Below are 15,159 nucleotides of genomic sequence, written 5' to 3' on the forward strand. Positions count from 1 at the left end.
CTTTTGGTTATCATTTGCATGGAATATCTTTTTCCATCCCTTCACTTTCAGTCTATGTGTGTCCTTAATCTAAAGTGTCTTGTAGTCAGCATATAGAGTGTTGTTGTTTTTTTCAATCTATTCAGCCACTACATGTCTTTTGATTAGAGAATTAAATCCATTTACATTTAAAGTAATTATTGATAGTTAAGGACTTACCACTGCCATTTTGTTCATTTTTGTAGTTCCTTTCCCCTTTCTGCCTCTCTTCTGGCTTCCACTGTGATAATTTTTTTTATGTATGTTTTGGTTCCTTTTTATTTTGTGTATCTATTAGATTTTCCCCCTCTGGTTAACAAGAAGATTACATAAAACAACTAACAGTTATAACAGTCTATTTGTGTACAAAACCTCTACACTTGAACTTCTCTCCAACATTTTGTTATTGATGTTACAATTTATTTTTTATATTGTGTATCCATAAACAATACTGTAGCCAGTGATTTTTAATACTCTTGTCTCTTAAATTTTATACTAGAGTTAAGAGTGATTTATGCAACACCATTACAGTATTAGAGTATTTTGAATTTGACTATGTTCTCACCTTTACAGCAAATTTTATACTTTCATGTTGTTAGATAGCATCCTTTTCTTTCAACTTGAAGAAGTCCCTTTAGCGTTTCTTTTAAGGCAGATCTAGTGTGATGAGTTCTCACAGTTTTCTTGTCTGGAAAAGTCTTTATCTCGCCTTTATTTCTGAAGAGCATCCTTGCTGGGTACAATATTCTTGGTTGGTAGTTGTTTTCTTTTCTTTCAGCATTCTGAATATATCATCACACTCTCTCCTGGCTTGTGAGGTTCTGCTGAGATATTTGCTGATAGTCTAGTGAGGGTTCTCCTGTATGTGATAAGTCATTTTTCTCTGGCTGCTTTCAAAATTCTTTGTTTCTGACTTTTCAGAATTTGATTTTATGTCTTGGTAAAGATCTCTTTATATAATCTATTTGGGGTTCTTTTGGATTCATGAATCTGAATGTTCATTTTCCTCTCTAGGTGAAGAGGGGTATGTCCCTGGGCCCCATGGTCTTACCTTATTTCTTTAAATGTTTTCTTCCCTTTTCTCTTTCTCTGCTCCTTCTAGAACTCCCATAGTGCATATTTTGGTTCATTTGATGGTGTCCTATACACCGGTTGACTGACTGACTGAATGACTTCCTTCCTTCCTTTTGTGTTCTGCTGACTGGGAAATTTCAAATGCACTGTGTTTGAGTTCACTGATTCTTCTGCTTGATTGAGTCTGCTGTTGAAGTTTTCTACTTAATTTTTTAGTGCAGCTATTGTGTTCTTCAGCTCTAGAATTTCTGTTTAGTACTTTTATATAGTTTCTATTTCATTGTCAAACTTCTCAATTTGTTCATGTATTGCTTTCCTGATTTTGTTTAGCTGCTTGTTTCCTCTTGTAGCTCACTGAACTTCTTTTAGACAATTGTTTTAAATTATTTGTCAGGCAGTTTGTAGATCTTCATTTCTTTAGAGTGTTATGGGTGTTTCATTTTGTTCCTCTGATGATAACATGTTTCCCTGATCATTCATGATCCCTGCAGCCTTTTTTAGGTGTCTGCAGATTCATTTGAAGAATTAGGCTCCTCTTCCAGTCTTCACAGCCTGGCTTCAGCAGGGAAATTCATTTACCAGTCTGCTGTTCAGAGGTTCTAGGAAAGCCATCTGGTGGGGTCAAGTGGACAGTCCTGGAGCCTGCTTCCATGGGGGGAAGCCCAGTACTGAGGTCTACTGGTGCAGATCTGGACTGTGGGCCATGGGAGCTGACCTTGAGCACCCTTTTAAATTGCACAATTCAGTAGATTTTAGTATATTCACCGAGTTATGAAACCATTGCCACTAATTTTAGAACACTGCTATCACAAAAAGAATCCTCAAACCCATTAGGAGTGTGTAACTAGGTTTGACCATTGTAAGAAAGTATGCATAACTTCACAGCAAGTCTTTTAAGGTCTAGTGCTCCATTCACCATGTTTTCCTCCCCTTGCCATGGTGACTGGTGTCATTTCAAAGGTGGAGTTTCATCACCCTACACCTTGGAGTGAAGATGAAAATAGAGGCAAGCCCTTGATGAACCAAGAAGGATATGTGGGGTGGCCAAGACATAAAGCTTTGTTGTTTTAAGTCACTAAGATTTTAAGGTGGTTTGCAGATACAGAGTAACCTAGACTAACACAACTATACACATAGGTTAAAAGTCTGTTGAGAGATTATTTAGGAAAGGCAAAATTTTAGGATTTGTAATTCTAAAATGACTTTGAACACTAATTGCCCTCTTTAAATGGAGGAAAAAAGAGGCTAATTTTGAGCCAGATGATCATCAAAGGGAAGCCACTTCATTTGATCTGAGAAAAGGGACAAAACCATTTATATTCAACAAGAAGAGGATCCAATATGATTCCATCATGAAACTTTGTTTTCTTGATGGGAGCAGGATAGTTGTCACAGTTTGATAAAACTGCTTCTTTAATGTTTTTTCTGGAATTCTACCTGGAATTTGTATGGTCTGTGGTATGAGATCTTAGATGGATTTCTCTCTCAATCACTTATCCGTTAGCCTATTTTAAACATAATTTAATCTTTCTTCTTAAATAAATAATTACAATACCCCACATCTCCATTTTTGATATCACATATCACTGTCCAGTATGGTTAATGATAAAATATGTGAGATATGCTGTAATGATCTTAAGACACACTCCATTCAATATTAACACTACAGGCATAGTTTCAGAAGATTTGTAACTTACCTAGGCATTTGAATTAGTTTGTTAGGGCTACTGTAACAAACTACAACAAACTGGGTAGCTTAAAAAACAGAATTTTATTCTCTCACAGTTTTGAAGTCTGAGAAGAAAGTATTGACAGGGTTGGTTCTTTCTGAGGGCTGTGAGGAAGAGTCTGTTCCATGCCTCCCCTCTAACTTCTGGTGGTTTGCTGGCAATCTTTGGCATTTCTTGGCTTGTAGAAGCATCACTTCTATCTCCGCCTTCATCTTCACATGGTATGCTCTCTCAGTCTGTATCCAAACTTCTTCCTTCTATAAGGACACCAGTCATATTGGAGTAGAGCTCACTCTTCCAATATGACTTCATCCTAACTAATTATGCCTACAACAACCCTGATTCCAAATAAGGTCTCATTTTGAGGTTAGGACTTCAACATAAGCTTTTTGGGAGGGACATATATCAACCCTTAACAGTGTTCAATACTCCCCACAAAGTTTCCTACTTACCTTTTCAGCTTTATTCCCTCCTTACCTTGCTACTTCACTTTACACCTGAAGCAGGGTAGACAAAAAGCCCTGGCTTTCTGTGAATCACTACAGTACTTTCCTGTCTTTGTGCACTTTTTCTCCCCTAATCATTTTGTATCCATTCATCAAATACCATACATCTTTTAAGGGCAAGCTCAAATGATCCTTCTTCCATAAGGATAAACCTAAGTTTCCTATCCAAAAACAACTTCTCTCTCTTTTGCCTTCCTAAGTACATTATCTGTACTTACTTATCTTCTGGAACTTAGTATGTCTTAACTTGTACGTGGCTTACGTGGTCTATATTTCTTAAAAGACAGCAGTACATACCCTACAAGGTTGAGGTACACGTTTGACTTATCTTTATATTTTCTCACAGTGATTTTCATAGTGCCTAACAAATATTTGTTGAATGAAGTTATGAATATCATACAAATTACAGTTTAAAATGTTTGATACTGGATATTTATGATTTTTTTTTTAAGGTTACAGAAAAAAATCTCATTAGCAGATGCTTTTTGATTTTAATATATAATATGGAAAGGAACAAATGTTTTCAAACCAATACAGAGTTTCAGACCCTAATCCTAAACTTATCCAACAAATTGGATAATTTGGAATTACCAAGATCCTATAAAAGCCCATTAAACAACCATAAATTTTCCTCTAAATATTTTTATAAGTTCCAATGATGCAGAAGGAAGTTTCATTTTATTCATTGTTATAGTTGATTCAATATTTGATAATCCCATTCTAAGTAGGTCAAACTTATTTTTTTAAAATTGGGAGATAGTCCAGAAAAATTAAAACTGAAAACATTGTACCCATAACAGACAAAGATTGGAGAGTTTTGAGCTGGAATTTAATGTATTTCTTAAGAAGCAAGGGTGCTTCGCCTGTTCTCTCTTTAGAAGAAGTGAATTCTATATATTATATGCTTCCTTTCCCTTGATATACAGGAATATTAATACTCAATGTGATACAACTTTACATAAATAGTTATAAAATAAATCTTCAAGATTTAGTCATTAAGAGTGTGTCAAGACACTTCTTCTACACAACCTGTTTTAATGGATAAGGTACCAAGATTCAAGGGGTTTGTACAATCTAAACAAGCACTTTAATTTTGGCATTTGCTAACTTAAGTATTCAAGGACTTGACTTGAAGAGTCCAGAAGACTGAAAGTCTGCTTTTCAAGAGTACCATGATCTTCTATCAATGGAGAAATCTTGGCATTTCTATATTCTAATAGTTCACGATCCTTGCTTGATGTCAGTAATTCATTACTGGCTACACCAATAGTTGCATCTTCTACCAGAATATTTGCTTGGTATGCTCCAACCGGAATTTCAGGCAATCCAATGTAGTCATGATCTGCCACTACTGAACCTTGCAAGAGATAAAGGCTGTCTGAAAAAAGAGAAATCAAAAGTTTGCCTTTTATAATTATAATTCAACATCATTTTAAACTTAAACGATGTTAAAATGAAGAACAAAATCCCAAGTAATAAAAATTAGCTATCAAGGTTAACTTCTCAAAGTTCTTCTCCCTACTAAATAATATACATGTCAAAGAATGAATAAAATAATATATAAATTTCACAGTTCACACCTAAAGAATGTAGGAAAGATTAAGGATTGAAAAAAAGGTAGTTTTCTTGTTCCCTTGACCTGTCTTTGGTAGATATGCATGTACAGAGAACATGGCATAGGAACAGTGAGAATTATGGTCTAGATTAAAAACAAAATTATAAAACTGTATTTTTGATGATGATATCCTAAATAGGCATCTGCAAAGCATTTCTGGCTCAATTAATAGGGTCATGGAAGATATGTTAAAAAATAAAAGTTGTTAAATCCTTACATTTACAACTTTAGATAATTATCCAATCTTTATAGCAGCCATATTAGGAAAATAACATCAAATTGTTACAATACAAAGTTATAAATTAAATGAAGATAAAGTTCCTAAAATCAGGTTTATGTGATAGGAATGTGTAAGGAGGCAGGCTGCAATGAAATAACTTAAAAAGCTTAGTTTATTTAAGTCTGATTTGATACACAAATTCTTAGGAACAAAAGGTCTATCCTATCCATACTAAAGTATTGCCAGGGAATCTTCCTTGTCAGCATTTTATTCTATTTTGAGCAAATTTATGATCACTATCAGGGGTAAATTGCTTAAAATTAATGTTAATCTGATGGCAAAATAGCACTATTTTTTTACATAAACATCAATGTCTATTAAAGGATTCTTCCCTATCTGATAGTTTAATTCATTACAATAAAGAACTATTCAATCACAGCTGATTAACTTCCTAGACCCCTGACTTCTTCTGGATTTTCTTGCAAAACATTAACAGATTCTCTTGAAAATTTTTAATAGCTTAAAGAATCCTCAAATTTTAAGTTCAAGAAATAGGAAAAGGAAGATAAATTGCCCATTTAGATTACAGATCAGTGAAAAGTTTCTCAGAGCAGATAAACCTGTTAGTATATCCCAGAAAATGATCCCACTCTATCCATCCTTGGAATAATATACAAAAAGCTAACTGAACCTATTTCAACTTTCAACTTACAAATTACTGTAGACCACACAAAGCTATGCTCTCTACCAACAGATGGCATAAGGGGCTTGGACTTGTATGGGCATAAAATTTTGTCCATTTAGTTCTTCACTAGGCAAAGAGTGCTTGGTATTTTAGTTCTGAGAGGTTTTCCAAGTTTAACCTCACTGATTCTTATTAATGCAAAAGCACTGATTAGATTTAAAATGACATTAAGAAGATAAATAAAATAAAACTGGAATAAAAGCGTGGGTAATCTGAGGTGGTAAGAAAATGATTTCTATACGCTAGTATAGGATGAATTGCTGGACAAGAGGAACACTTCTGAAAGACAAAAACTAAATCATGTAACCTACAAATCATGTTAATCCCATTAGTAGCAAGAAGGAAAAAATATAATCAATGAAACTGAAACACTTTCAGAGTGTGTTGCTAGAAGTTCAACATCAAAGGCTGCTATTATTCTACTGTTAATACTGGAGAAGACTAGACAGTAGTTCATAAGAGAACTTAAAAAGGTTAGGTATAGTAAAAGTGTCGTTCATGAATTTTTCTAATAAGCCATGGAGAATTCCATAGATTCAAAGCCTGTACACTGCTGTGAAGTTATGAGTGATGGCAGATCCCATAGCACTTAAGGAATTTCCAAAGACATTTTCAGAGATCTTTTTTAAAAAATTAATATGATTTTTTTACATTCTATATTGTTGTTGCAGAGCAGTTGGGAGGAAGCTTTCTATCTGAAAAAATTTCCATACAGATGAAGCAGGTGTATTTTAGATAAATATGTCCAGTAAACATATCAAGGGGGAAAAAATATGCCAAGAATTAAAGCTCTTAGAAATTACCACTTTGATTTGCTGGAATTGCATTCAGAGACCTTGAGCTTAAGCACCACCTAGTTACACTGGACTTAGAAACAAATGGACTTTACCAACCTCACCTTTTTGTAAGAAGAGAGCTTCTATATGTGAATAATAGAACACACACACACATATATACACATACAGATTTTTTCTTTTAAATAAGTGATAATCTTTAAAGCACCTTAGTGTAATAGAACTGTAGAAAACAAGGATTATATTTAGCAAATTCTACACAAATCACTTTATACACAATAGAAAACTACTCTGAAGATTTCAAAGTCCTGCTTGTGAAGAAAAAAACAAAATTCTCATTCATTCACAAAAGTCAAATATGTTTCAACTCCTACTATGTTCTAAATCTACCAATGCCAATAGAAATTCTCTTTTATTTCAATAAAGATAATCAGAAAAGAGATTCTTGAGGCCCTACATATATGTTGACCTAATAACATTTTGGATATATTGGGATTATATTAAATATATTATTAAAATTGTTCTCATTTATTTCTTTGTATTTTTTTAATGTGGCTACTAGAAGAGTTGTAAATTATACACTACATAGTTTCTATATTATACAGTTGACCCTTGCACAACGTAAGTTTGAACTGTGCAGGTCCAAATATATGTGGATTTTTTCAATGAATATATTGTAAAAAATACAGTTAAGTAGCCTACCTAATAGTAGGCTATTGGTACTTAACTACTTGACTACTATTTAAGTAACAATGCCCTCCCCACCCCCAACAGGTGCTTTGATAGGCAGTGAGTTAAAGTAGCGATCCAGGAGAAAGTGCAGGACATACTTAAGTAGTGGTTATGTAGTTAAGCTTTTGGGGAGGTCAAAAGTTATTCAGGGATTTTTCAACTGCACAGCGTTGGGGGGATGTCAGCACCCCTAACCCCCTCGTTGTTCAAGGGTTAACTGTATATCTATTGGAAAATACTGGACACTGTTCTATAGAACAATCCTGAGTTAGGGATATAAAAAAGAGTATAATGAAGTTTTTGTCTGGGGAAGGGGAGGTAAACATACCATATTAAAGGACCTTTCTACTCAGTTACATTACACGGTAGATGTACTTTTTCTTTTCTCATGCTATTAATTGTTATGATTATGACATCTGTCTGATGACAGTATCATTTCAGTTTTGATCAGACTGAAAAATTAAGTCTTTAGTTTCTTTGAAACTGAAGTGCTAGACATTTCAGGAAGGTGTTACCAGCAGGTTTGACATACTTTACATAGTTTCAAGGAGTAAAAAAATGAGATTAAAAATTCACTTTTAAATTTCCCTGAGAAGAAAAATAAAGTGAAAGCCTCACAAAAATCTATGTGATTTTGACTAATTTATTTCCTCAAATAGAAAGAAAAACAAAAGGTTTCGAACTACTTATTTTCTTATTCGGAAGAGGAGTGCTAAACTAATCCTAAATAGATACTGATAATCTTCAAACAATTAGTATATGTTGCCATGCTAGTACATATTTTATGATAAAATAACAACTAGTAGCTATAATTTGATAATACATCACTGTCATTATAATAACTAATATTATCAACAGAGAACTGAATGACTCTTGGTTTAGAGATTATATAACGAAGAGCTCAAAGAAAAGCTCTTTGCGTAAGCCGTATTAACAATAATGTCAAGATCATGGGCTTGATGCCATAGGGACTAAGCTTTGCTGTGTTTCATGAATGCAGACCATAACTGTGGCAGGCAAAATAATGGGCCCCCAAAGATGTCCACATATTAATCCCTGGAACCTGTGAACATGTAACCATACATGGCAAAGGAAAATTAAGGTAGCAATAGAATTAAGGTTGCTAATCAGTGGGCCTTAAAATAGGAAGATTATCCTAGATTATTTGGGTGGGCCCAAGGAAAAGGGTTCTCAAATGTGGAAAAGGAAAGCCAAGAGGAAGTTCGAGTGATGTAAGGTAAGGTCTCAACACACCACTGCTGGCTTTGAAGATAGAGGAAAAGGAACACAAGCCAAGGAATGAAGGTAGTCTCTAAAAGCTGGAAAAGACAAGAAAATGATTTTCTACAGCCTCCAGAAAGGAATACAACCCTGCCCTGATTTTAGCCTAGTGAAACCTAACCTATAGGACTTCTAACCTGTAGGACTGTATAATAAATTTGTGTTGTATTAAGCCACTAAATTTGTAGTAATTTGTTATGGCAGCAATGGGAAACTTAAACAATAGTGAAAATCATTTCACAAATGGGGCCTTGCAACTGTGAAGGGAAATTAGACTAAAATCTTTGGGTGAGGCAGACCCAAATCTATCACAAACAAAACAAACAAATTAAAAACTACTCAAAATCTATGTCAGATGGAATAATGAGTCAATAACATCATTTTTCCTTTTAAAGGGGAACATTATGATTACACAGAGACACTATGGTATGTTTTAAAATATCTTCCTAAAATAAGTAGTCTGAAAAAGTGCTTGGCATTGAACTAGACAAAATAACAAATAGGCCTGGTTAAAATAGCAATGACAAATATTGTAGAACAAGTACTGAATGTGCTCTCTCTACATTCTGTTCTAGATAAGAATGGATAAGAAGCTGGCAATAAAAGTATCTGCTTTACAGAGTGAGTCTTTAATACAGCTATGAAATGTGAAGACTGTTAAAGAGCAGCAATGACAAGTATAGACAGACAAATTTATAGTTCTTTTTAATACAGCTTGTCCAAAGTTAGTCAAATAAAAAAGTTGGACGATTATGCAAAAACACTTTATTTGTTTTATATTCAGCTCAAGGACTCATTAAAATCAGCTTGTGAGGTGCAGACTTTTCAGGAAAATATGTAATACTGAGAAAAAAGATGGCAGAAATCACATTTATTTTGAATTTCTGCAAATGAGAGAAACACACAAAAAGAGACCAACTAGTGATCAGGCACCAGATTCTACAATGGCCATATCAATACTTCCTCTGGTTAACAAAAAAAATCTAACACAAATTCAGCTATTAATCTCAGGTTCCTTATGCATACACCAGTAGTAATATCACAATTTCCTTACATCACTGGAAGAAACATTTGCAGAGAATTCATGCATGAAGTAAAAATTATACTGCCTCTGTTTTAAAAAATGTTCTTCTCAACTGGGTTCTGAAATATTTAGAAGAAGCAAAATAACTGGCCTCCTTTCTAAGAAAGTCTTTGGCAGGAGCAAATTGCAAAATGTTGAAACTAATCCTGGTAAGGCAACATTTTAAATGTAAATTTTGTATTAATTAAGGAAGGTCAGCACAGCAGAAAGGAGCGAGTACTGAAACGATTAAGGTTAAAATCATGCTAAAGAAGAAAGGACAACATTTACCTATACATTTTTTTTTTCTACTTAACTTGCAGAAGGGAGAGATCACAAGGGTAGTTCAGAACTGAGAACAAGGCACAAGGAATGAAAGCGTGTCTAACAAAGAGAATGAAAGTACTTGTGAGTTTTCAGAATTAGAACATAGTCCAAGATAAGTTTGGTCTGTCACAAGAAGGAAAAGTACTAAGAGCTTTTAACAGGAGTGCTGTGGCCCAGATCAGAAGCAGAGTTGAGCTATTATTACCGAGCAGCCCCCAAGGGATTCATATCTAAAAAAGGTATAGGTTAAGTGTAGGTTATTTGTTGTTCTTGCTCTTAGTATTTACTTAAGCCTGTTAAATTAACTTATGTTGTTTAAAAATATATTATACTGTATTCTTCCATTACATTTTACTCATATTCAAATATTATTAATGCTTTCTTTCTTTATAGAAAAAGCATAATTAACTGGCTAAGGTACCAATCAACTCCCTCAGTTATACACCTCAAAGAAGCTTTAGGGAACAGATATAACAGCACAAAATAAAACAGTCTTCATAAAGTAGGGGACTTAATCTGAAAGTCATGGCAAAATCATCATTTAACTAGTCTACGAAAGAAAGGGTTAGAAAGATCAGGATATCTTGTCCATTAAGAACCAGTCATATTTTGGGGCAAGTATAACCTGTTTACAGTGTATCACCTCCTCTTATAGCATCTCATAGCATTCTAAGTACACCTCACTCTGCACCCTTGCTTGCTTCCAACTATGACCTAACTATGAAACAACATGAAAAAACAATGACGTTTTTAAAATCTCTAATATATTTATCTCACAACTGGATACTGGACAGTGTGATTGCTTTGGCCATTAATGAACTTAGTGGTTGTTTTTTCATGCTAAAACGAGGCACAAACTTACTAACAGGACATTGTGAAAGCGAAAATAGAGAATATGCAATCCTTCCTTTTGTGAAACAGGTTCCCACGTGAACTATGAAAAGAACACTAGAAATCAAAATAAAATCTCTGATAAGTCTGCTAGTTCCAGAAGACACATTATAATAAAACAAACTACCTAGGATATCAAAAACTAAGCCAAATTTTATAAAAATGAGACAGGACAGGAAAACAACGATAGGGGAGAAAAAGCCTTCTGGCAATTTTAACTTTTCACTCAAAGAAAGTAATAATGTAGAGAAGTGACAGATACCTTGTTCACTGGATTCTCTTACATACGGCTTAAGGTGAGACATTTTGATAGGTCTTTTAAGTCTAGCCCCAGTATTGTCTCTCAGGACAGCACATCCACCTTCTGTAATATAGTCTATGACACAAGGACCAACCCATTCAGACTGGAAACGACCATCCTTCCACCAGTTTTTCCTTTGTCTTAAAACTTCATGACCCACTTTTAAATGAAATGGATTTAATTGCTTTGGTTTCTTTTTAATAGCAAGCTTGCTTTTATTTAATTCATCCAAATTGTTGTTCTCCACCTACAAGTGCAAACAAAAAACCAAAGGTATGAAAGAGCTATAATTTTTGGAAGGTAAATGCAGATAATGATAACATTATAACAAAATAGCTATTTATTGAGATGCTACTAAAAGATAGGCATGAATCCTATTTAATTCTTAAAATAACATTTCTAAGTCAGTATTATTACCCTTACTTTACATAGAAGGTAAACTGAGATAGGTTAAGTAATTTGCCAAAGTCAAACAACTGGAAAGCAGCAAGACTACAGATTTGAATCCAGCTGTACTTGATTCCCAAATCTACAGTTTTCTCACTATCATCTCACAGAATATCATAGTTAGTAAGCATACTATTTAATAAAAAGTAGAATTTGATAGAAAATTTTGGTTTAAGGGTATATCATCTCTGTGTGTGTGTGCACATACGTGTATGCTAAAATTCTAAAGATAAGTATCACTTTATAGTTTTAAATTATAGAATTTTTCTATTAAATAAAATCACCTGGCCTTCTGAAGTCTTATTTTCCATCATTTTTTCAGCTTCTTTAATTGCATATAGAATTTTGGCAAACATACTTGTATTATCACCATCTGCTTCATGAAGACTACCTGATGTCTCAGGCATATAAGGATTTCGATTAAACATTTGAAAATATGGTGTATTTTTAGTAGGCTCCTATTTTAAGCAAAATAAAAAAGATATTTATAAGATATTTATCTAGCCAAAAAACAGTCATAACTCAAAAGTATAGAATTATGAAAAGGCACATACCAAGTGAGTCACATTGAAGGCAAATGAAACAGCTGATAGGTGATCATCCCAGTTGTCTGGGTGGTCAGCACAGTGTTTGGAGAGAATCGTTTTGATTGTGCTAGGTGTACTTTCAGTTGGGTTTAGAGTTCCAGAAGTGTGAGATATTACAATTTGCTTTGTGCCAAACAGTCCATTTAGCTCAACATTGATCTGAAAAACATATAAAAAGACTGACTTTTTAAAATTTGTATTTTAAAAAAAGGCTTCAAAAGAATTTGAATCTTGCTCTTTTCACTGGCCATAACCATTCTCTATAAAAACATACATATTTTGTTTAAAATAGTAGTTACCATTTATTGAGTCCTTACTATATGCTGATCAACATACTAAATGCTTTATTGTCATTAAAGCTTACAACAATTTTATGAGGTATTATTACCCCATTTTAAAGATAAGAAGCTGAAGGCTTTGGGAGGTTAAATGGCTTACCAAATACACACACACAAGGAAATCAGAATTTAACACTAACTCCAAGTTGAAGTAACTTTTTAATTTAGTAGACAATCTCTCAAACACTAGGTCACATAATCAAGTTAACAGGTGTGTGCTCTTGAACAAGTCGCTGAACTTCTCTGTATTCAGTTTCCCTATATGTAAAATGAGGAAGATGCTACCCCTCTTTTGAGGATTAGATGAGTTGATGTTTGTAAAGCACTTAAAACAGTTCTAGGCAAGTAGTAAGCATTTTATAATTTTAACTGCTACTATTATTGCTATTGTTATTATATTTATTATGTGTAGGTCTGCCTAGGAATAATCCAGTGAATCCATTGGTGAGATGCAATCTTGACATCCTTACCCCATCAGCCTTCTCCCGTACATCAGTCCTTACAATTTTAGTTTTCCATAAGACATTTTTAAAAAAGTAATTTTCCCATTGTTTATTCTCTTTCCTTCAGAGGTTTACAAAAAGTCCTTTACACATTTTATTGAAATAATTTAGCAAATACTCTAAGCTGAGATATGTTAGAAATGTGTATTTTTATCCAACTGAATAATAAACCTCCCACATTGTGCATTAAGTTCTAATCCTATTTCAACACGTTAGCAGTTTTTTATGACAGGATTTGCTGACAAAAGGATACCATTGTTTGTCACCATTATGCTTTCTGTGTAATATTTAAGTCATTTTAATCACAGCAAAATAAATAAGTTTTCCCAATCATATGTGACTTTATATTATGAACCCTCACAAAAGAGGCTTATAAACATTTATTGTTATCTTTAGTAAAATTTTCAAAGTCCTGAATTGATTATTGCATGATTTTAAACATAACTGGGAAAACCACTGGCTAATCATAGTGGCTTTATACTATCATTAGCTAATATCTTGAAGAACTATAAACAGGGTAAGGCTTTTCATTAATAATAAGGTGGAAATGAATCAATAGTTCAGTTGTCTTGATAATTTTGAATTTTGATGGCCAGTTTCCAATCAGATCTAATTAGTTAATATATGTTTTCATCTCATTAATACGTCTAACAAAGAGATAGTACTAGAAGTTAAGAAGAAGTGTCAACTCTATCATTTTCTTGTGGTTGATGGGCGTTTGCACTTTAGTATAGTCTTGTTTCATTGCAAGAAACTTAAGCCACCTGGCCACTCTGTGAGTAGGAGTTTGGTGAAAACTAGATGATATCCATAAATTCAATTAACTGCTGAAAGCAAAGGGATGAGTAAGGAAACCGATGTAGACTCCTACAGGTTGTGAATTCTCACTTTTCTCTCAGGATGCCTTCATATACCACGTGTGACACACAATCATCTGCCTTGTTGATTGAGTCAGGACTCTATTATCAATCTGTACACACTATTAGTGAAGCTTCATTACTTTCTTATTTTTTAGATTAAGAAAAAAATGTAAACAGAAGTTCTAATAGTCCTCCCCTAAAATGGCTTGTCTCACACTCTCCATTTTGCAAACCACTGCTGTGTCAAAATAGGCAAAATTATGCTGCATTTGCAAAACACATTCAAGTCTTGGTGGGTGGCTTAACACAACAAAGTTTTACTTCTTGCTTGAGCAAAGTTAGCTGTAGGTCTGGGTTCCTCCGAGCTAACTGTTGTCCACTAGGTGCCTCAGCATTCTGGATGAGAAAAGTTCCACCATCCTAGAGTGTAAGATCTGGAATATCCAGTCAATTCCCCGGAGAAAGGTAAGACTGGGAAATTGAGGAAATGAGCTTGAGGTTTTCACTGACTCAGGCTGAAATTGACATACATCCATCCACACAATTTCTTTGGCCGGAACTAGTTACTTGGGCTTGCCCACCTATGAGAGGCTAGAAGGACAGACTTCCATGTTTGAAAAGATAGGAGAACTAGCTATTGCTAAGCACTAGTAACTTGTATCACAAATGAAACATATGATTATGCATATTTTAATCACTAAAATTCTAAAAGCAACATAATTATGATACATATAAACTGAAAAGTTACGAAAAAAATCTATAATCCTATCAAATTTTTAAAAACTCAACAGTTAATCTTATAGATTTCTTTTTAGTTTTTTATATTTATTTTTCACAATTATCTATGTGAATATATGTATATATACTACATTAAGATCTTTCATCATGTGGCTAGACATTTTTCCTGCAACACTTCTTTTTTTTCTCTTTTTTTTGATATTTAGGTTGTTTTCCATCTCTCACTAATATAAATACCATTGTGGAAAACATCATCATAAAACAGCAGTTTCTATATTTGAATAATTTTCTTAGAGTAAGTTCTTAGAAATAGGATTGCTAACCAAAAGACGAAATATGGCTCTTACTGGGTCTTTGGCAAATTGCTTTACAAAAAAGTTAGTTTCGGG

At 33.8% G+C, this 15,159-nt stretch overlaps 1 protein-coding gene across 5 annotated transcripts in view; it reads right to left on the bottom strand.

Annotated features, from left to right (window-relative positions):
- Positions 1–3,841: 3,841 nt before the first annotated feature.
- GIN1 (gypsy retrotransposon integrase 1) overlaps positions 3,842–15,159 on the bottom strand; it is a 30,976-nt gene continuing 19,658 nt past the window's right edge. For 3 of the 5 annotated variants that reach the window (XM_063087331.1, XM_063087328.1, XM_063087332.1), the window contains 4 exons: positions 12,299–12,490; positions 12,029–12,202; positions 11,259–11,544; positions 3,842–4,706 (listed from right to left, as the gene is read on the bottom strand). In XM_063087331.1, coding sequence (XP_062943401.1) covers positions 4,432–4,706; positions 11,259–11,544; positions 12,029–12,202; positions 12,299–12,490 — 927 coding nt within the window. In that variant the 3' untranslated portion in view covers positions 3,842–4,431. The remainder of the gene's footprint in view (positions 4,707–11,258; positions 11,545–12,028; positions 12,203–12,298; positions 12,491–15,159) is intronic. The other 2 variants (XM_063087330.1, XM_063087329.1) reach the window with 2 other exon arrangements.

Source organism: Cynocephalus volans, chromosome 2 (assembly GCF_027409185.1).
Source record: "Cynocephalus volans isolate mCynVol1 chromosome 2, mCynVol1.pri, whole genome shotgun sequence".
In the NCBI taxonomy this organism is placed as follows: Eukaryota; Metazoa; Chordata; class Mammalia; order Dermoptera; family Cynocephalidae; genus Cynocephalus; species Cynocephalus volans.